The sequence below is a fragment of the Homalodisca vitripennis genome, unplaced genomic scaffold (genome assembly GCF_021130785.1).
Source record: "Homalodisca vitripennis isolate AUS2020 unplaced genomic scaffold, UT_GWSS_2.1 ScUCBcl_2811;HRSCAF=7916, whole genome shotgun sequence".
Classification (NCBI taxonomy): domain Eukaryota; kingdom Metazoa; phylum Arthropoda; class Insecta; order Hemiptera; family Cicadellidae; genus Homalodisca; species Homalodisca vitripennis.
The window spans coordinates 30,820-52,588 of record NW_025779031.1 but is presented as its reverse complement, the minus strand read 5'-3'; the positions used below and the strand labels follow the sequence as shown (position 1 = coordinate 52,588).

The window sequence follows — 21,769 nt, the reverse complement described above, 5'->3', positions numbered from 1 at the left end:
AGTTTTAATTCTCTCACTTACGTATAGTCATGTGCAATTCCTCTTCAATACTTTGCGTAAGACTCTCCTTTTGCAACTGATGCAGCCTAATAATCCATTTGCATAGCTCATGTACAATTGACCAGTGCAGGTGATGAGAGAACAATCTTTCAGACAAACAAGTCACCAAATCGTAACATTACTTATAATTATAATTAATTCCAGGGTTTGAGAAAAATTTTATATTTATTTCAGATTCTCCTTCTTAAAATAAATACTTATAACTATGTAGAGTTGAATGGTACAGAACTTTATCAATAAATAAAAAGTGCCGTAATAATAATAGATAGCAATAGATTTGATATGATTTAGTACGTTTTTTACCCACAGTCTATTTTAAAAATTGGTTTTTTTTCAGCCAAATTTTAATTTTTTCGGCCTGCACGGTTTTGGACATGAAAATGTGCAAAAAGGAAATTCCTGGATTGTACAGGTAAGGTTGTTTTGGACAATTAAGAATGTTTTGTTATTTTTATGAATTTTTTCCTTTGTGTTCTCCCGGTATTCATAGAAATTGAATCTATAAAGTGATAAGTTCTAGATGGAATTTTCTATTAATATTATAAAGCATAACATTGTTTTCAGTTAACATTTGTTGGCCGAAGATGGCTCAACGCAGTGAGACTGATATATTTTAAGAATGTAATGTTGTAAGCACTGTTTCAACACTGTGTGAACTGGAAAACCTAGATGATAGTAAGGACACCCTCTACATAATCCTAAGAACTAAGAGAATTCTCCTGTAAGTTCAGGAGGTTGTATCCCAAGGTGCAAGGTCCTAGATATGCAGATCATATCTAGGCCTAATAGTTTATTGAACTTTTCAATTTTCTACATTTGCTAGAGCAATCTAGTGTACAATTGACAATACCTCTCCACTTAGAGTACACTAATTTTGTAGTTTAGGAGTCTTTGATGTTGAAACGACGTAAGGAATTCATTTTGAGCTCCTTCGTCGCCTCTGTCTGTGGCTGTGTCAGATTCCAGACGCTGCACTAAGAGGAAGGTGAACTCATCATTCACATAGATGATTCAGTAGAAGCCACCGTGGCAAGAAGCGTACAAATCATTTCAAACTAAAACGATGATCTGGATTATGCTTACCCAAAGAAAAAAAAGCAGAACAAAACATAAATCTAAGTTTAAGATTAGGAATGAGAAAAGTGATGATGATGATGAAAGATGACTTCCTGAGAGCAAACTATTATGAAAACTACCTGATAACAATGATTGCAGAAATAAATGCCTACTTGCGTTTAATAAATTTCATAGGGTTCCATCATACTGTATTAGCCAAAATAAACAGTACTGAAATGGTAATATTTTATTATGGTAAACACAGTAACATTACATATAGATTTTACCAATAAATACAAGTCAAAGGAAGCAAAATCGGTTAAACTCGGTTATTAACATGTTCAATACGACCCCTGTTCAGTTTGAGGCAACACTCATACCGTTCTTGTAGGTTTTGCATAATTTTTATGAATAGGGGTTGTTCCATTCTCGTAATGCACATGGTTATTTTTTCTTTGAGTTAAACGATGGTAGATGGTGGGTCCTCGTGGAAAATGTTTTCTTTCAACATTGCCAAGGCGTAGGCATCCGGTGTTGTAAGGGAGATGAGACGGTTGCCAAAGGTTTGTTGGAGGAAAGCAATGTTGTTAATGGCAGTGTGGCTGGCTGTGCCATCTTGCTGGACCCACTGTGAATTTAACAGCATGTTTCGTGCACGATAGAATCTCCTGTGGTCCTATATTGATACTGATTTACAGTACAAGTCTCTCCATTGTTGCCTTCAAAAAAGTATGGTCCCACAATACCCCTCCCAAACACAGAGCACCAAATGGTTACTTGCTTACTATGTTGTAGCCTCTCTACAGCAATGTCAGGACGTTCAAATTCAAGGAAACGTGATGTCTGCTTGTTTATGAAACCATTAAGGTGCACATGACATTCATCTGTAAACCATACATCACTCAGAAACTCAGGTTCTTCATAGCATATTACTAACATTGAAGCACAGTACTGAACTCGGGCTAGTTTGTTTCTATAGTTCAAAGGTTGTCCAGTTTGTATCCTAGAGGGGAAACCACCAATGTTTTTGAACATTCTTCGCATTGACATATTGCTAGTATTCCGTTTAATAGAAGCTCGCATTAGGCTTCTTTTTGGTGACTGTAACACTTGTTGCAACACTCTTCCGCGGTTTTCATTTGTACAGACAGTACTTAAGCGACCTAAAAAGCCCTTTTGCTGTGTCAAAACACTACCTGTTCTTTGAAATTTTTCCAATCACAGCATTACCAGGCGGGTTTTTGTGGAAATGTTGCTGAAAACGTAATGCAGTGTATGACAAGCTTGGCCCACCCGCACGTCCAATTCCGTATGACGAAAATAATGCTCTACGATAAAAACTTTCTCTACCGTTGTTAGCAAAAACTAACCTCAAATAATAAAAAAGTAATGAACACGAAGCCGTGGCAACGATCGACAATTGAATCCGCTGATCGAGAAGGCAACTACCGCTTATTCAGTTTTAGTACTGTTTATTACGGCTAGTACTGTATTACTTCATTAGTGCTTTTACAAATTAGGCTGACTTCGATTTTGAAATTGTTTATGAAGCCGTGGGTAACAGCTAGTTATTAAAGGCACATGTTTATTTTATTAAAATATTAACCGATTACGTGAATGATAAATGAGTTATTGCAACTTCATCTAGGTTAAATTCTTTCTATTACTCCACTTAAATCCCAGAAGCTGGTTCATTTAGATTAAAATTTTGTTTCTACAGTAAAAGAAAGTATACATTTTAAAAATTACTGATTTGGCAAGTTGTGTTCTTTAAAATACAAAAAACCTGATAATTTTCTATTTTTCAAAGTTTTACATAATAAATGTTGTATTGTTGGTAATTTTAAATTTGTTTGTAACTTGATAACCTTTTCACATATAGAATTGTCACAAGGAAAGACGCTCCAACAGCTAAAGACGCTGTCTCATACATTGACAAATTTTTCAAAGTGGACACTGACTGTGAACTGGTATTCTCACGCCTAGAGGATTTCACAATCATAGACTTCGAAGCTATAAAAGAGTAAGTAGAGAGATTTTGTTAGTTTTTAATGTTGAAAGCAGTTGTGGAAAGCCAAAAGTTGGGGCTCTGTTATAAATCTTCAAATATAATTCGGTACCTGTTTACACAAAGTAAAAAGTATATTTCATTTCTGCGTCTCCAATCTTCTGAAGTACCGGGAAAAACAATTTTCCCCGACTAATGCTCAAATAGTATTGTGAGTTTTTGTACAATAACAAGTACTAAACCCCGGTTGGAGTTATGTATTTGCTATATGTACTACTTTTTTACCTACCTTTGGAACAAGTATTTTTTTTAAGTATATTCATTAGAAAATTTATTTCAGGATTTGATCAATGTAGGCTCACTGTGCATGGGCTAAAATTAAAGTAATGAATAAAGAATGAATAATGATGAGGTTATCATTAATATTGGGACTTGAATGTGCACAGTAACTTATTGACTGCTTCACACAAGTCTTGTTTTATTAGAACAAAATATAATTGACTAATAATATTTTTTGTTAGTGGATTTAGTCGATTGCACATGTCACCATGAAACCGTGACATGACAGGAACAACCAAGTATTGCTTAATGCCGAAATACGTGTAATTTTTATTTAATAAATGTTTAAGAAGGTTTTAGTTCGCTTATTTCGTGCTAATTGCAAAGATAACCCTATAATGTGCAATTCATCATGTAAAAGACATTGGTATTAGTCTGTTTAATAAACTTTCACCAGCTGCTCATCTGGGTTGTTTGTTACAAAGATTAATTTACTGCTTGAAGAATTTCTATAATTTCGAGGTTCTACTGAAATTTAATTTAAATTGAAATTTAACTTTAGTTTCTTGCAAATGCTTATTTTGTCTTTATTATTTTTATCCTATTGAAACTCGTGGAGAGCATATTATGTAGATTAGTGTTAGTTTTAAAATACCTAAATTTTGACACCAAATGTCTTTTTGGACTTCCTCAAGGAAGATCTGTGTGCCATGAAACATGTCAACGTTAACATAATGAACTCAAATTAGAAGGTAAAATAGCGTTTAGTACTATTGTAACATCCTATATAGGCAAAATTACTACTTGTTACAAAGTTATGTGATCTATATTAGTGTCATGTTATTCTGTTGGCAACATAGAAATGTAATCACTAGTGGTTCTGAATGAAAATTAAAAATTAGCTTTTCTATTTTGTTAAACATAAAATAATTTTTTCTATGTAAAAATTCTATAAAAATTCAACTATTATAATTTTGGGTGTAAATTTATACAGACTTAAAAAAACTAACAAAATGCTGCGATAATATTCACCATTTATATGTCAAATTTCATAAAGTAAACTGTCCATTCTAGTGGTGATTAAGAAGGGCACACATTTATATAATGTTTTTCAAAAGATCCATTTTTTTCACAAAATGGATTAAATGAAATCGCGTAAAAGGAGATTTTCTCTCCTTTTTGTAAAAATATATCCATACAAATCTGAAATTCAGTTTCCTACCAGTCAAAATACTTTCATCCATACTTTGTGTGTGATTGAAAGAACTGATGTTCAGAAAATATCATGGGCAATTATTTTATGAAAAGATTACAAATAAATCAATTAAATTAAAACACCAAATAAAATTTACCTAATTTTATTATGTTACCATATTAGATAACTCCTATAGGTACAATATTGTCATACCTTCTTTTTTACTTAAAGGTTTAGGCTTGCAGCTCACCCCTTATTCAGGCCATATTTTTACAAGGTATAAGTAACAACATAACATGTTGAGTTTGCATGCAAAATTTCAAGTCTATAGCTCATTTCATTCTCATGATATCCTACTGACAAATAGAAATGCAGAAAATCATACAAAAAAGAAGTTGACAGAAATATTATTTATCATAGAACTCTTTCTTGCAGAAATCAAGTTTCGTACAAAATTTAAAGTCTACATGTGTAATCTTTCTAAACATATCTTGCCAAATGGCACATTCGAATTTTTGTTCATTAAATTGGGGTTCATGACAGTTTTTAAATAATAAAAGTTGTATGTATTGGGATAGTTAGGCTACATGTGTTGTTACATGTTTGAATCTCGCATAGGTATATTGAGTTGGTTTTAAAATGTATTTATTATGCTAATGCCTCATAACCATCATAAGAATAATCTAAAAGTATTCGCTAACGCTCAGCCAAATGTCATGGTGACATGCACGATCGAACTCCGTGTTCCTCATATAGAATTCTAGCTTCATGCACAATTTCAGGTCTATAGGTCAGTTTGTTTCACTATATTCTGTGGCCAGACAGACAGAAATGAAATGTTTTCAGCCCCTTAAGTGATAGGCTTCGCTAAAGCTCAGCAAATTGATACATTGTGGTTTTAGCCTGATTTACAGTTTTGAGTAAAGAAATTTTGTAATAGTAAAATGTTACGTATAGGTACGTGACATCCAAAGGACTGGACCATATCTGCGATGACGTACACCACATGACAGTGTTCATGCGACGCACTCCTCAATACTGGAGGGACAAGATTTTAGCCAGTGGGAAGATGTACAATCATAAGTACTTCATCCACCCTCCAACTTCACAATCGTAAGTCATGCATTTTCTAAATGATGTAGAAATTTATTTACAATCATCCAAAATTTATTATGGAAGTTATTCATCTGATTTATTTTGTCTCTGTTATTCTTGATAATAATTCAAGCTAAGCCTGACCCTGTCCTCTGTTTCTAAATAAAGATAATTTCAACAATATCAGGTGTTCTATCTGCACTATGGTATCAGAATAAGTAATCTTCTGGATTTTCATTATCAGAACCATTTTTACATTCGAGTTTCAGTTTCACAGAGGACGACTATTGGTGGTCTGAAGGCCTACCACAACATTGTAAGTAGCGTAATAATGCAACGGTTAGTTCTGTAATGCAGTCTGGCTTGGCAAAGATTAGATCGTCCATTGTGAGACAGATCCTACCAATGACAAGTTGTTGTAATAGTAATCCTGCTCGGTACGAGAGGATATATCACGGAATTTCAATATATGGCAGTACATCCATTTAAAAATTAAACAGAATTGTAATATGTCAAAAGAAAGGTTTAAGGGCAGTTTTACATTTGAAAAACAAAGAATCTGTTAAACCCCATTTTACTGCCTTACAAAATGTAACAGTACAGTATGTACGTACTGGAGTGTGTAATGTATGTCAGAACTAACAAATGTAATTTTGAAGCCTACAATAACATACATGATTATAATACGCAAAATAAAAATGACATAGTTTTGTCTCAAAATAATTTATCTTTTTTTAACAAGAGGGCTTCCTATATACAATACAGTATAGAATATTGATTCCTAAAGAAATTTAGGCTGTTCACGAGACTAGAAAATTTAGATCAATGTTAAAAGAATTTTTGACACAAAAAGCATTCTCTGAGTTTTAAAATCGTCAAAAACTAGAACTAAATTATATAAAATGATAAATTTAGTAAAATATTAACTAAGCTCATTAATATTCTTTTATTTTTTTATTACATTAATTCTTTAATAGTTTAGAATTACTTCATAATGCATTGTGACAGTATTTATTGTATGGAACATGCAATATGGATAAAGATGTTTTAACTTGACTAATAGATTATTGTACTTTTCAACCAAACTGCAACATTGAAAATTCATAACTTGGAAACTTTGATTGAATTAAAACCAAATCTTGATACAAGATAGAAAAAGTATACTGTTTTTGAGTATGTAATTGTAGAATTTTAGCTCTTATGACTCACTATTTAGTATTGGGCCTAGGTCTAGGCTATCATCACTGTCACTGTTACATTTTCCAGCATTGGAAGAACTTCATCACCGTCCTAGGTCTAGGTTATCATCACTGTCACTGTTACATTTTCCAGCATTGGAAGAACTTCATCACCGTCCTAGGTCTAGGCTATCATCACTGTCACTGTTACATTTTCCAGCATTGGAAGAACTTCATCACTGTCCTAGGTCTAGGCTATCATCACTGTCACAGTTACATTTTCCAGTAGTGGAAGAATTTCATCACCGTCCTAGGTCTAGGCTATCATCACTGTCACTGTTACATTTTCCAGCATTGGAAGAACTTCATCACTGTCCTAGGTCTAGGCTATCATCACTGTCACTGTTACATTTTCAAGCATTGGAAGAACTTCATCACTGTCCTAGGTCTAGGCTATCATCACTGTCACTGTTACATTTTCCAGCATTGGAAGAACTTCATCACTGTCCTAGGTCTAGGCTATCATCACTGTCACTGTTACATTTTCCAGCATTGGAAGAACTTCATCATCGTCCTAGGTCTAGGCTATCATCACTGTCACTGTTACATTTTCCAGCATTGGAAGAACTTCATCACCGTCCTAGGTCTAGGTTATCATCACTGTCACTGTTACATTTTCCAGCATTGGAAGAACTTCATCACCGTCCTAGGTCTAGGCTATCATCACTGTCACTGTTACATTTTCCAGCATTGGAAGAACTTCATCACCGTCCTAGGTCTAGGTTATCATCACTGTCACTGTTACATTTTCCAGCATTGGAAGAATTTCATCACTGTCCTAGGTCTAGGCTATCATCACTGTCACTGTTACATTTTCCAGCATTGGAAGAACTTCATCACTGTCCTAGGTCTAGGCTATCATCACTGTCACTGTTACATTTTCCAGCATTGGAAGAACTTCATCACTGTCCTAGGTCTAGGCTATCATCACTGTCACTGTTACATTTTCCAGCATTGGAAGAACTTCATCACTGTCCTAGGTCTAGGCTATCATCACTGTCACTGTTACATTTTCCAGCATTGGAAGAACTTCATCATCGTCCTAGGTCTAGGCTATCATCACTGTCACTGTTAAATTTTCCAGTAGTGGAAGAATTTCATCACCGTCCTAGGTCTAGGCTATCATCACTGTCACTGTTACATTTTCCAGCAAAGAGACTTGCCCTGCCACCGACGAGAGTCACAGCCACCTCTAACTCCTCTATTGACTTTATATGCACTGACCTCCCACACAGTAAACTAAATGTCGAAATCTGTAACACTGGCTTATAAGATCATACTGGCCAATATTGCACAGCTGACTTTCCTAAAATATTTGAAAATATACCATTCTCAACATACAGAAACACATGCGTGAGGAACCTAAATTACCTAAAATCCATCCTAGCCACAGAAACCTGGGAGAATGTGACGCAATCGAACAACATTGATGACGCTTACGATAACTTCCTTAATACCTTTACAAGGGCACTAGATCTTGCCTGCCCACTCAAGACCAAGAAACAAAGCCACTCTAGAAAGAACACAGTCTATGATGAAGAAACCTTAAGATTACGAAAGGAATTTATCAATGCGCAGGATAAGTTTAATGTCACAGGAAGAACTGAAGATAAATCTGAGGCAAACCAGAAGAAGAAGGCCTATGATCTGAAACTCAGGCGACTTAGGAAGGAAGCTAATGCAGACCACATATATCACGCTAATAACAAAACAAAAGCAGTCTGGGAACTCATAAATAGAGAAAGAGCTGCTAAGAACCAATCAACATCAGACTTGAATCATTTAACAATCGACTGAATAAAAGAAACGGACCCAAAGAAAATCGCTGACCACCTTAACACCTTCTTTGTAAATATAGCAGAAAACACGCTAAAGCAACACCAAATATCGAATGACAACTTACTGTATAGTCCATGCTACAATATAGATACCACAATGACAGAAATGACCCCAACCACAGCCAAAGAAATTAAACAAACAATCCGTTCATTGAAAAGTAAAACCTCCTCGGGTTTGGACGAGATTTCATCAAAAATCATAAAATTTTGCGAAGCTGAACTTCTGAAACCAATCCTTCACATCACTAACATATCCTTTATACAGAGCATATTTCCAAAAAACTTAAAACAGGCCAAAGTATACCCTAAATATAAACAAGGAAACAAAGATGAAGCAACAAACTACTGTCCCATTTCACTACTACCAACTGTATCAAAAATAATAGAGAAGATCACTCTTTCTAGACTACTCACTCACCTACAAGACAATAACCTCCTATCCAATAATCAACATGGCTTCAGAAAAGAAAGATCTACATCAACTGCAATAATAGACCTTGTTGAATATATTACAGACAACCTGGAAGAGGGCAACACCATCACTAGTATCTTTTTAGACTTGAGCAAAGCTTTCGACTGTCTTGGCCATAAGCTCATCCTAGCCAAACTAAAAACTCTTGGCGTCCAATAGTCAGCCTTAAAATGGTTTGAGAGTTATTTGAACGAAAGATACCAAGTTGTAGAGGTTAAACAGAGAAGAATGGGAGAGACCTGTACTGTTAAATCTGAAAAACTACCTATGACTCGAGGGGTTCCCCAAGGCTCCGTCTTAGGACCAGTGTTATATATTTTATTCACCAATGACCTGCCAATATTCTTGGAAAACTACACAAATTCCATCATGTACGCAGACGATACCGTACTACTCTCAGCCCAGAAGGATGTTGAACAGCTAGAAATAAACTCCTACATCTCATTCAATATGGCCCAACAATATTGCAAATACAATGATCTGGTCTTAAACAGCTTGAAAACTAAACAACTCACTCTAGGAACTAATAAAAACTATGTGTCCGAAATCCCTGGTATTCAAGAAACAGATGACATGAATTATTTAGGAATAACGCTAAATAATACATTGACATGGACAAATCACATTGACAACTTATGCCTGAAGCTAAATTCATCACTCTATGCTTTGCGAAGGACCCATGCAACAAGCACTCTTGAATCTACCAAAATAGCGTACTATGCCCTATTTGAAAGTCATCTCAGGTATGGGATAGCAGCATGGGGGGGCACAACTCAATTTAACCTACTAAAAGTCCTCAAAATTCAGAAGAAAGCAATCCGGTTAATGGGGAAGCTAGGACCTAGAGAAAGCTGCAGAGCTACTTTTAAAGAATTGAATATACTGACAGTGACTTCTCTATATATTCTGGAAACGATATTGTACTGCTTATTAAAAGACTTTCCTCGAAATAGTAATCTTCATGAACATAACACAAGACATGGTCAAGACTTTCCACTACCTCTTCACAGAACAGCTGTATTTGAGAAAAAACCAACCTATGCCGGGAAAAAACTTTTTAATGCTCTGCCAGAAGAAATTAAGAAAAATGGAAACAATCACATTAACATGAAGACTGCAATAAAGAACTGGCTCTTGCAAAGAACCATCTACACAGTGGAGGAATTTTACTTATGGAGACTGACAACTTGACAGAGACAAACATGAACTTTTATATTTTATAACTATGTAAACTTTTTGTTAATTGGCGCTACTTGTAATCTTAAAGATTATCAATAAAGAATTTCTGATTTCTGATTTCATTGGAAGAACTTCCCCATCACTTTGCATATTTTCATCAGTACCAAAATCATCATCATTCTCTAACTCAGCAATATAACTTCAAAAATAGAAATAAAAGACAAACTTCGTAACAACGTAGTGGAACACAGTTCACCTTCCTTTTATTCAAACAGAGCTAAACACAACATTCAATTTGAATCACACCTTCCTACTATAGCTATGTTGAGTATAGAAAACTCGGTTGCTCCACTGTGCTTAGAGATCATGTCAGAAACATCGTAGTGCACTCAATTGTGTACCTGATGAGACATTGAGACTGCCACTTCACCTATTTATTGATGTCTCTGATGTAAAAATGATGTAAAGGGTCGCTTTGAGCTTCTTCATTGCTGACTTTCTTTAGATCTCTTCAGACAAACACGACTGAGATTCCAGAAGTCAAGTTGAGACAACGTAATTTACCAGATGCTGTAATAAAAGGAAGGTGAACTGGTGCTAAACTCAACATTCAAATTAAATTATCATCTTAACTTTAATTCTTGAACAAGCGCAGCCTGTCTGAAAAAGTCGCCATTGGTCACGGTATGGACCTCTTAAAATCGTTATCCAAGACATTTTATTTTGTTAACCATTCACTATTTAATATTTAACACAGATTTAGTTAAGCATGTCTTGTTTATTTATTGTGGATGGTATCTGCTTGTTTGAATGCACTAACCGCCAGACTGCCCAGGAAACGCTGTCTTCAAACAATTTTTGTTTATAACTCTTAGAACTGATGAAAAAGTTGTTTTGGAAACCATTATCAAAGTTATGTATAATGTAGTATTTCCAGTAAAGGTTTGTGAATTGTTCTTCCTTCTGACTCTTCCATACATCTGTAGAGTTATTTTATTTTTAATAGTGATAAAAAGTAAAGTTACTACAAGCCAAGTTTACAATGGACATTTTTGGAGTTGCAAGAAAGTTTTAGAAAATTAGTAATATTAAACACTGTACTAGTTGTAATCGGATTTTTCTTGGCCAAAATATAAAGAGATAATCTTTCAGGTCTGGGAAGGGTCTAAACCCACTGTTGCAACAACCAGTTTCGGCAGTGCCTCAACCGAATGTCCTTGAAAAATCTGGAGTTCAACAGAATAAAAAAGGTAAAGAGTAGAACACTTTTACAATCAAAATTTTGTCAATTACAATTTTTTAGAACCCATACATTTTTTTTTCGAAGAGAATTACTTATTGAATAACCTGCAATGTTGGCTCTTGACAGAGTTATGGAACCGTAGGCCGTACCAGACTAATTCAAGCCACTAGATATGGATCCTGGCTCATTTAAAAACATCCCAGAAGTCAAAGAAATCATACAAGAATATGATTCCTGTGGACTTGACAGGACTAAGTTAAAAACGCGTCACATAAATTGTAGTGAGGAAGGGGAAACTTCTAATTTTCTAGAGACAAGTTTTATGCAGATGTGGGTGGCTCTTGTCATCGCTATCAAAAATTCCTTTTTTCTCTATGTCAAAAAATAACTGAGTAGTGGATATAGATATTTCTATTTCGCGCAAAACACAAGTAGTATAAAGATCTTGAGAATGTTGTACTTTGCCATGGTAAAAAGTAGCATTGAATATGGAATCACTTTATGGCGTAATACATATGAAATCTCCTCAAATCCTATATATTTTGAAAAAAAACATTTTCTAAGATTGATTTCATTTAAAAGTAAGTTTGAACTCTCATTCGCATTATTTTTATTACCAAAAAAAATGTTTTAAGTATCTCTTATTCAAAGTTTTGAAATTGTTTAATGACAAAAGAGGAAGTCTTCCCCTAAAAAAATACATACACGCTGCAGCTTAGGCATACCAACCTCTATTCAGTTCCTAGGCCAGTTTTTTTTTAAGAAATTGTATAGATTTATTTTTAGTTTTAGACCACTTTATGAAAAGGTAACAGTAAAAATGGTGAGAATAAGGTACGAAATGAAGGAAGAATATTCATGTAAAAAGTAATAAAAGAATGCCTCCTAAAACAAACCTATGCAGTTAAAAAAAATGATAAATTTAACATATGGTTTATGAAATAAAAGATTAAATGCCATTGCCAGAAATATGATTTTCATTCATATAAGTGTAACCTTGCAGTGGTTTGAATAATTTTAAAAATTCCCCTAACACATAAAAAAAGCTATGAACTCTTACGAGAATAATAATTTAATATGAAACCCTGAGGCACAAGATGTAGGTATACTATAAAGAGTAGTGTGTGTTACCAAAAACATGATTTTAATTTTACTAAGCATATCTGATAATTACCAATAAAAAATATTAAATCCACTCCCAAAGGGGGGAAGTGGAACTTATTTATTGGAAAAAATTTTTTAAACTTGGCCTCTGAAAATAAAATTTTGCTTACAGTCCTATTTGAATTTCAAATTTAAAAATTGTGAAATACGAAGTGTTTGAAGGTCATTATAATAGTACATATTCAAACAAATTTTATTTTTATTTGGTGAAACATATCTGTTTGAATAAGTAATCCAAAAATGTTCACACCCGAAATCCAAAATGCGCCTACAGGCTCACGTAGATTGTAAAATATGAAAATGTTAAGACACAGGGTATTTAAAATCGGAGAAATAATAAACATTTCAGAGAACTTCTAGAGGTGAATGGTATATTCCCAAAACCCAGAGAGCATAGTGTATAAGGCGTTGTTTTTTGTATAGTAATTAGTAATGAACAATGATTGATAGCTTATTTTTCTTTTTGTACAATTAACTGTCTGTCCTGCAGTCCCCGGCCCAACAGAAGAGGAAAAGAGACAGTGTTTGGAACGTATAAAAGACATACATGAGAAGTATACAGGCAGGAAGGCCAGAAAAAAAAAGACCAGAAGGCAACAATATATGAGATCCATTTCTGATGAGAAGGTGCGGATGGGAATACCTCTGATTGAGATCCACGAGCTTCGGTTTGTGGGAAAGAAGCGTAGAAAGAAAGCGCAGCGCATGAAGGAAGAATTGGCCAAGATGTACGCAAGCCGGTCAGTTGAGTTAATTTCATTTACTTTATTAATTACTAGTGATATTTTATGTTATAAGATTTATCCATAAAAATAACCCCTAGTCAACTAAAATTATTCATTTAGTAAGAGTGATTTCGTCACCGTTTGGCTGGAAATCTGATTCATGGTGATCATATTTTTCAAACATCACTTAGTAAAAATCGGCTCACAGTGTGTGGCCGCTGCTTGGAAAGGTGACCGCTGAGCGATCCTGTCCTTGCAAGCAGCCCGCCTGCCCGGCCATTGGTGGTGGTTCGGAAGTCACCTTTAAGGCGTTGGTCCCCAGGTTAAGTGTTAGAGAGGGCTTCTTAGCCCTAACTTCGCCTGGTAAAATAAGACATTCTTTACTTTACTTTACTTTTAAACGAATTTTGAAATTTTTCTGATAATTCACATCCACTCAATAGATATTTATCGCTTGCGAAGCTATTCCATAAATGTTCTAAAGGCCTTTCTTGTATTTCTAGAACACCTATATTCCTTATCTTATCATTTGTACATTGCTCAGCTGTTACTCATTATTACGTTGCTATGTCGTTATTTTATGGAAATTTTAATTATTGTTTACTTCTACTATAGCGTCTATTGTCAGCCATTTCTTTGCTACTTAGATTAGTATGATTCTAGATGAGTTTGTAATATTTTTAGCTCTCGAGCATTAGTGATCAGCCTTCTAGAATTTTATAATAGACTGATTGGTACTATTGGTAGGCTGTTTTTTGGCCGTTGCCACAAGAGGCACATATAAAATTAATTTACCTTAATAAATTAAACAGTTATGCTCCTTAAAGGTATTTATTTAAGCACGGGATCACATTTAACAAACCGCCAAGAGAGGACTCTTAAAAACGCAATAAGGAAATGCATAACGTGTACTCCATCAGACGCACAACGTGCTTTACAAATGCCCGATGTGTACGCGATTGGTACACAACGGCAGTTATACAAGATCATGTGTATGCGATGGGATCAACATGAACGTGTTAGTAACTACGACACATCAAAATTCTTTCTGACAGGACTTTTCTCTTTTGGTCAGATGATTTTTGTAAGTTGTTGGAAAATACCTGAATTTGAAAATTACATTTATATTCTTTATATATCTTTACATTTTTTCACAAACTGTGTAGTTTGGCTACACATGAGCCATGTGTGGGTCGGTTGCCCGGACCTTGCCACACATACTACCAAGTATTGTATTTCTATTCGGTTGTTATCAAGCTAGACCATTAAGTCTTGTGTAGTACATTTTTTCTTACTTAACATTTGTCAGTTAAATTGAAAATAAAATTTGTAAATGCTGATTCGATAACTATAGTTGTAGTGGATTATATCGGGACCATAAAAAACCTGTTGAAGGAGAAATAAATACAGTACAAATAAGTAATAGTACATACAGTATTGTAGCTTTAAAAAACGCTTTGTTAATTTTTTTTATATAATATGGATGGGAGACATCTTCCATAATTCTAATAAACTGTATAAGGTCCCAAAAGTGGTCATCATTGTTCTTATGGGTAAAACTCAGGCTCATTTCTCAACAACAGGCATTTAATGATATGGTCAAAATTTGTGTTTGGCTTTTGCACATACAATAATAACCATTATTTAATTATACTGATTTTTTCAGAAGAAACTGAAAAAGGAACAACACTGGGTGGAGAAACTGTGGTTGGAGTCATTTATGGACAAACCAAAAACCAAAATCTAGGGGGAAATCAGATTTCCTGTACAGGATATTCTGACACGGGTCATTAGGCCTGGAAAATATCCAGTTTGTCTTCTCCAAGGAAGAAGACAAAAGAACCAAAGATGTTGCTCCTGGTGGCTAATAGAACATTAAAACAAATTATGTTAATGACCGTGCAGTTGGATTTTTTGTTGTTTTAACAGTAAATAGTTTGTTTTGTATCAATATACTAAACTGAAATATTTTGTACTTACACTATAAAATATTATGTCATAGAGAGTGTATACTTCTAAGGAAATTTTTATTAAATGTGATCTCACTGTTATTTTTATGTTTTGTAACTTTTGATGGTTAATTTTTTTTACTTTATTATTACGTGAAAAGAGATGTATTTACTTATATTATTACTTGAAAAAAGGTGTTTTTACTTATATTATTACTTGAAAAAAAGGTGTTTTTACTTATATTATTACTTGAAAAAAGGTGTTAATTTCACAGAATTATTGCGAAGTAAAGTGTTAAAAGGTGTAAAAAAATGTCCTCAATATATTATAAATATATATTAATAAATATATACTGATTCTTCAACACCCAGAAAACCCTGAAAGATAGGGACATGATATTGTCCGCGACAATAAGGAATGATTTTTCTCTCTGACCTTAGGGCTGCCATCTAAAGTTCTGAAAATACCTATAAGAAATGCAAATTAACAGCAAATATACGTTATTAATTGAAACAGGTTGTTAAAATTTGATCGAATTGCTTTGTGTAAACATTATGTTATGACTTCACAACCATATGTTTAATTTATTTAACCATAATTTTTAGTGTTTAAACATCCTAATCTTTTTCTATATATATATAAGAGAATGTTTGTATATATGGCACTGATAGACTCAGAAACTATTTGACTGATCATTATGAAAATGTGAAATGTGTATGTATTTTTCCACGGAGAATATTTATATGCTATGCCCATTGATGTAACTCGCCACCAGGTGGCACTGAAAAAGATACAAGTTTTCAAAGTGCCTGCACATTATAAACTGCAATTACAAGACATTTACATATATTAAATAGCCAAACACTATTTGAAGGCGCTAAGTTATGATGTATATTTGCCTTTATAATAAATTTCTGTTTCAACTTAAAGCTTGAGTGTTAGACCACTTTATAATAAAGTACATGTACATGTACAATGGCTATAAACATACTCTTTTGCCAGATTTGACAAGCTATATCGGCATTGGAAATATAGTTCACTTGAACCAGATGTGCTCATACACGGGCAAAACTTTTGAAAAGCATGCAAAGCTGTGGGAAACAGCTAGTAATATTTTAAATACAAAAGTGTCTTTGTTTGTTTGTTTGTTTTGCTTTCACACATAAACTACTCAACCGATTGTACTAAAATTTTACATGAACAGCTCTAATCAGGCCAGGTATTCCTTATCTCACTTGGAGAATGATATCAAGGGCAAGACAATGAACTGAAAGGTGATAGGGATTGATTAGTTATTAGTTGACTACTTCTAGCATGAGAGAAAAGGTTTAGTCTAATATATATTCATAATTGAATAGACTATTACTATTGACTAGGACTTTTAACTCCTAATTTCTCTTCTATAATAAAGACGTATTTGCTTTTGTTTTTCCATTTTTCATTTCACTTTTCCTTTTGTTTTTCCAATCTCTTTGTCATATTCCAGTAGGGCTCTCCGAAATGAGGCCAAAATATATCAAGTATGTAAATGTGTTACGACAATTATTTTAACGCAGTGTGAATTTGAAACTTGGCACTACAAACCTGAGAACTAAGCAAGTCTATTTAGTAAAAGTGGCTTTTTGCCGTATTTTATATAAATTCAATCTGAGATTAGATAAAAACTTTGCACAAGTAAATGAACAGTTTTTTATCACACTGTAAATTACAACACAGGATTTCAAAATTAAGTATTCATTTAACGTTATAAGTGACTCAATTATTTCACTGCCAAACAACAATATTATTGTTAACTAGGCCTACGCACAGGCAGATTGCCCATGTAGGCTTTCCAGTATTGTTATATTTATTGTTCTATTCGTTATACTTATCTTTCATTTCTTCTTCTATATATAAGTTGCTGTATATATAAAATAATAGCTATTTCATCTAAGAAAGATTGTATACATGTATATATATAAACTGCTGGAATAAACGTTATTCATTCATTATATCTTTTCATATTACTAGACAATAGCTTACTTTATGCGTGTTACTGTACTAATAAGTGCAGCAAACTACCAACACAACTAGAGGTAAAAATATACCTTCTTAACAGTTTGGCCAAGAAATTTTTCCAATTGAGATGCAAATTTCCTTCCAGCTACACAATACCACAAGAAATGCCGACATTGAGTTTGTACACAATATTTTGAGTGCCACTGCCACACGATGTTTTAAGTTTTTAACTCCTGAGGGGGAGGGTAGATTTCAATCCTCGAAACATAGTTTATACATTTTGTAACATACTGTGTAACAATGGCAAATGTCTGATATCCTAATATTCTTCCAAACCATCCATCATCATTTAGTTTTCTAATTTGTAGAAAATGCCGGGTTTGACATAAACCCCAAATTTTGTTATGTTTTAGTCCGCCATTTTGAAATAATTTTGAAAACAACCTTCACTCGACTATAATGTATCTGTCAAATATAGCTTTAAAACAATGGGAGTTATTTTCAGTGAAGTTGTGCGAAAATCTTTGGTAAGTTCTATCATGAGGACAATTGCAATATTAACTCATTAAAATTTGCAATATACAAACTCTACCTAAAGTTGTGATTTTCTATATTTGAAAATAGCACAGAAAGCAGCCACACGGAGCAAGGAATAAACCAAATCTCACCGGAAATGGGAGGTCCGAATCCCTGGCACCTACCATATGTGGTGCAAATTTCTAATATTACTACCAGAAAATTCTTCTAAAACTAGTTATTCATATGACTTTGGTTTATAGTTTTTTTTTATACCAATATTCTGCAGGTGTTTTCGTTTGCAATTGTTTGAATTTTCATACAATATGGACTCCTACATTGGACTATACTTGGATACTGCGTCCTGACCAATCAATCTGGACGGACTGCATCATTACTAACGTAGACTAATCTCCTGGTATGATGATACTTGTTTATTACGGGGAAAGATTATAAATTTGTAAAACATTTAACTACAGTCCACTCTATCCAGTTTGTCCAAGCTTTCTAAAAGAAGAAGTAAGTTAAATATAAAAAATCTAAATATTTTTAAGATTGCGGACAAAAGAATTTATTAAAATGGACAATGATTGTTTAATCTATTAACAATTAAAACAAGTTATCTATTTCATACAATGGATGATTCAGGGGAAAAATCAATTTGTCTTTTGAATTTATTATAAGACAGTGATCTTTGTCGCAAGGGTATTCCACAATTTTGGACCGAGAGATAATGTTGCCAATAAGTATTGTTTGGAAATTATATTGTTTGCACCCCTTGTCCTTTTGGTGGATGTTTTGAAATGTTAAATTTTTTAACATAGCCATATAAAGCAACGATTCATATACAATTAAACAACTGACTGTTGTGATATGGAGTTCTTTAAATTTTTATTTACATGAATCTTTGTAACCAATACCAGAGGTGTAACGTACTGTTCAGTATAAATAAAAAATACATTTCTAACATACTTTTAAATCAAATTGAAAGAGTAAAGTTACTAAAGAGAAGAGGTTATTGTGATTGTAAATTAACAGATGTTCAGACAAAGTTGACATTGGAATGTTACATCATAAGGTTTTATGTTAACATTTCTTTTGTAACATTTTACATTGATTTATATGCTTTAAATTGTAAGTGATGATAATGATTGTAACAACTACAACATAACTTGTTGATTTACCAATGATACTGTTGATCCTAAAAAATTGTAGTGCAAAAATTCTCTATCTCATCAATGATTACAAAATAAGGTAGACAGAAGGGAAGAAAAAAGTCACTGCATCATTCAAGTTCTTATCTTATTAATAAACCATATCTCAAAACCAACCGGTCAGTCAGGAACTTTGTGCGATATTGAAGCCACCAGAGCAGTCGCCTTTTCCACAGTCTCTCTGTCCGAAAAGAACTGCATCGAAACAATAGGTTTCAGCGTATCGTCCAGCAAGTAGTAAAACGGCATCCCTGTCGGTACATTGAGCTTCATGATAGCTTCTTCACTCAGACCATCCAAATGTTTCACGAGTCCTCGGAGGGTAGTCCCGTGGGTGACCAACAGAACCCGTTTTCCACTCAGTATTTCGGGTACGACTCTCTCGTTCCAGAAAGGTATAGACCGGGCCATTGTTGTCTCAAGGGATTCCACGCTCGGAAATTCTATTCCAGGTTGACTTTTCAGCACTGGGTCGTTGACGATGGTGCTGTAATATTTGTGGTTTTTCATCCATCGGAGGTGGTAAAACGTTGAACTTCCTACGCCATATCTGAAGCTGATCCAAGCCGTACTTTGCCGCCATCTCCTCTTTGTTGTAACCGGTCAATTCTCCGTAGTGTCGTTCATTGAGTCTCCAGTCAGCTACCACAGGTAAGTCGGGTTGGCCGATATCACCCAAGATGATGTCCAACGTGTGACGTGCTCGAGTGAGCACCGACGTGAAGGCAATATCAAAAGTGTACCCACCTTCCTTCAGAACTCTTGCGGACGCGTGAGCTTCTTCCACGCCCTTTTCACTCAGAGGAGCATCGTACCAACCACAAAACCAATTTTTCTTCGTCCACTCACTCTCGCCGTGACGAGCAAATACTATTTTAAAACTACTGCTTTCTCTGCTCATGGCAATTGTTCACTTTACACGATGCGAACAATGAATTAAAGTGCTTTGTAATTATTATTAATGACGACATTAGAGGATTTACAAACCATTGAAATAGATAAGTTACTTCAACACTCCAAAACGAATTAACTGCATAGCTTAAGATAACAGAGATTAACTCATTTGCTATCAAAGTTGATATACAAGAGGTTAGTGCCTTTCTATTAACAGTAGTTTGTTAATACCTTGACTGCTGACCCTCTATTGCTATTCTACCACTCTTCTATTTGTCAAGCATTAGTAACAGTCATTAATTAATGAATACAATGCATCGTTACGCCAATGAAGCTGACTCACATGTATCATCAATACCATATGGATTTATCATTAAATAATGGTGCAGTTATATTCAAACAAAGACACTTTCATACAATCTCATTGGCTGTTTCGTTGATAAAACCAAACATTTCAATTTATATAGAAGAATAACAAAGGATAAGATACACTATTTAATATGTGACTAATCAGTAAATTTGTTATCAACGGTTACAGAAAGTTGATTCCTCGCCAGAATGTCGATTTTCCCATAACTTTTAAATCAAGTAAAGCCCGAGGTAGGATATTATAGACTAAAAAATGAAATAATTATAAAAAAAGAGATTATCTAACTATAATAATTACAATTATTATTACAGCCTAAAATATTTTTTCCAACTAGTTGACTGCTAAATCAAAACTTTAAAATACACTTTGGAAGAACTGGTTGCTGCAAGGTTTAAGACATTGCAGTTTGGATTATACCAAAGTACGCAGGGACTAAACAAATAAATAACTCAGCCTACAGAGCTGACAATCATTTGTTGTAAGACTGATGTGGTATGAACTGAAGCTTGTCTGGAACTAATCACCGAATGACAATAATGACACAATTTTTAAAAACATAACTTTGTCGTATAGCCCTGAAAATTTCTTTTATGTAAACGCAAAGTTCCTTAATAAATATCTTGCTAAAATACTTCATTTAACTTTACTCCACAGTATATTGGTGATTGAGCTAGCTGGTAACCTCAAAATGTTGACCATGAAATAGATGCTCCCACATATTTTGACCACGAACCCAAATAAAACCTGCTTCGCCAGAAGGGCTAAGTGCAACTGCACTACTGGCTTTAATCATCAAAATAAAAAGGAACTTCTCAGCATTATAACTATTATCAGACACAAAATTGATACTTACGAACACAGCTTGTGGGAATTTATTTTCATAGATGAGACAGACCGATTTGTCTAATAGGTATCACCACACTTGTACCAGATGTGGGTGTTCAACTCAGTCACGTAAAAATAGGGATTCATGACAACAGTTTGTCATACTATCAAATATCACAATTACTAGCAGTTGCCCGCGGCTTCGCACGCAATCGTAGGTTTTGCACCTGTATGAGCAATTCTGGTTTGAATGAATTATACAGGGTGACAATTAAGTCTGGAACCTCTTTTTTAATTTTTGAACCACAATAGAAAGAAAATACCAAAGTTTCACACATGCTTACTGGTGATAGTAACGCACAAATCTGCCCAATTACCGACCGGATACTCCTTTTGGGGGACGGTCCACAAGGAGTCAGACAAAATTCTTAAATAGCAGCTTAGGTCAAG

At 34.2% G+C, this 21,769-nt stretch overlaps 1 protein-coding gene and 1 pseudogene across 2 annotated transcripts; one reads left to right on the top strand and one right to left on the bottom strand.

Moving 5' to 3' along the window:
• Positions 1 to 433: 433 nt before the first annotated feature.
• On the top strand, positions 434 to 15,844 carry LOC124372327. 2 transcript variants are annotated; one of them, XM_046830708.1, is made up of 6 exons: positions 434 to 472; positions 2,999 to 3,139; positions 5,556 to 5,711; positions 11,573 to 11,670; positions 13,318 to 13,567; positions 15,222 to 15,844. In XM_046830708.1, the coding sequence occupies exons 1-6, from the start codon at positions 435 to 437 to the stop codon at positions 15,226 to 15,228; spliced, it is 690 nt and encodes a 229-aa protein (XP_046686664.1). In that variant the 5' UTR covers position 434; the 3' UTR covers positions 15,229 to 15,844. The 2 variants fall into 2 exon arrangements, with proteins under 2 accessions (XP_046686664.1, XP_046686663.1); XM_046830707.1 differs by having other exon boundaries at positions 15,219 to 15,844.
• A 3,456-nt stretch (positions 15,845 to 19,300) lies between these two features.
• LOC124372326 lies at positions 19,301 to 20,493 on the bottom strand (annotated as a pseudogene).
• Positions 20,494 to 21,769: the final 1,276 nt, after the last annotated feature.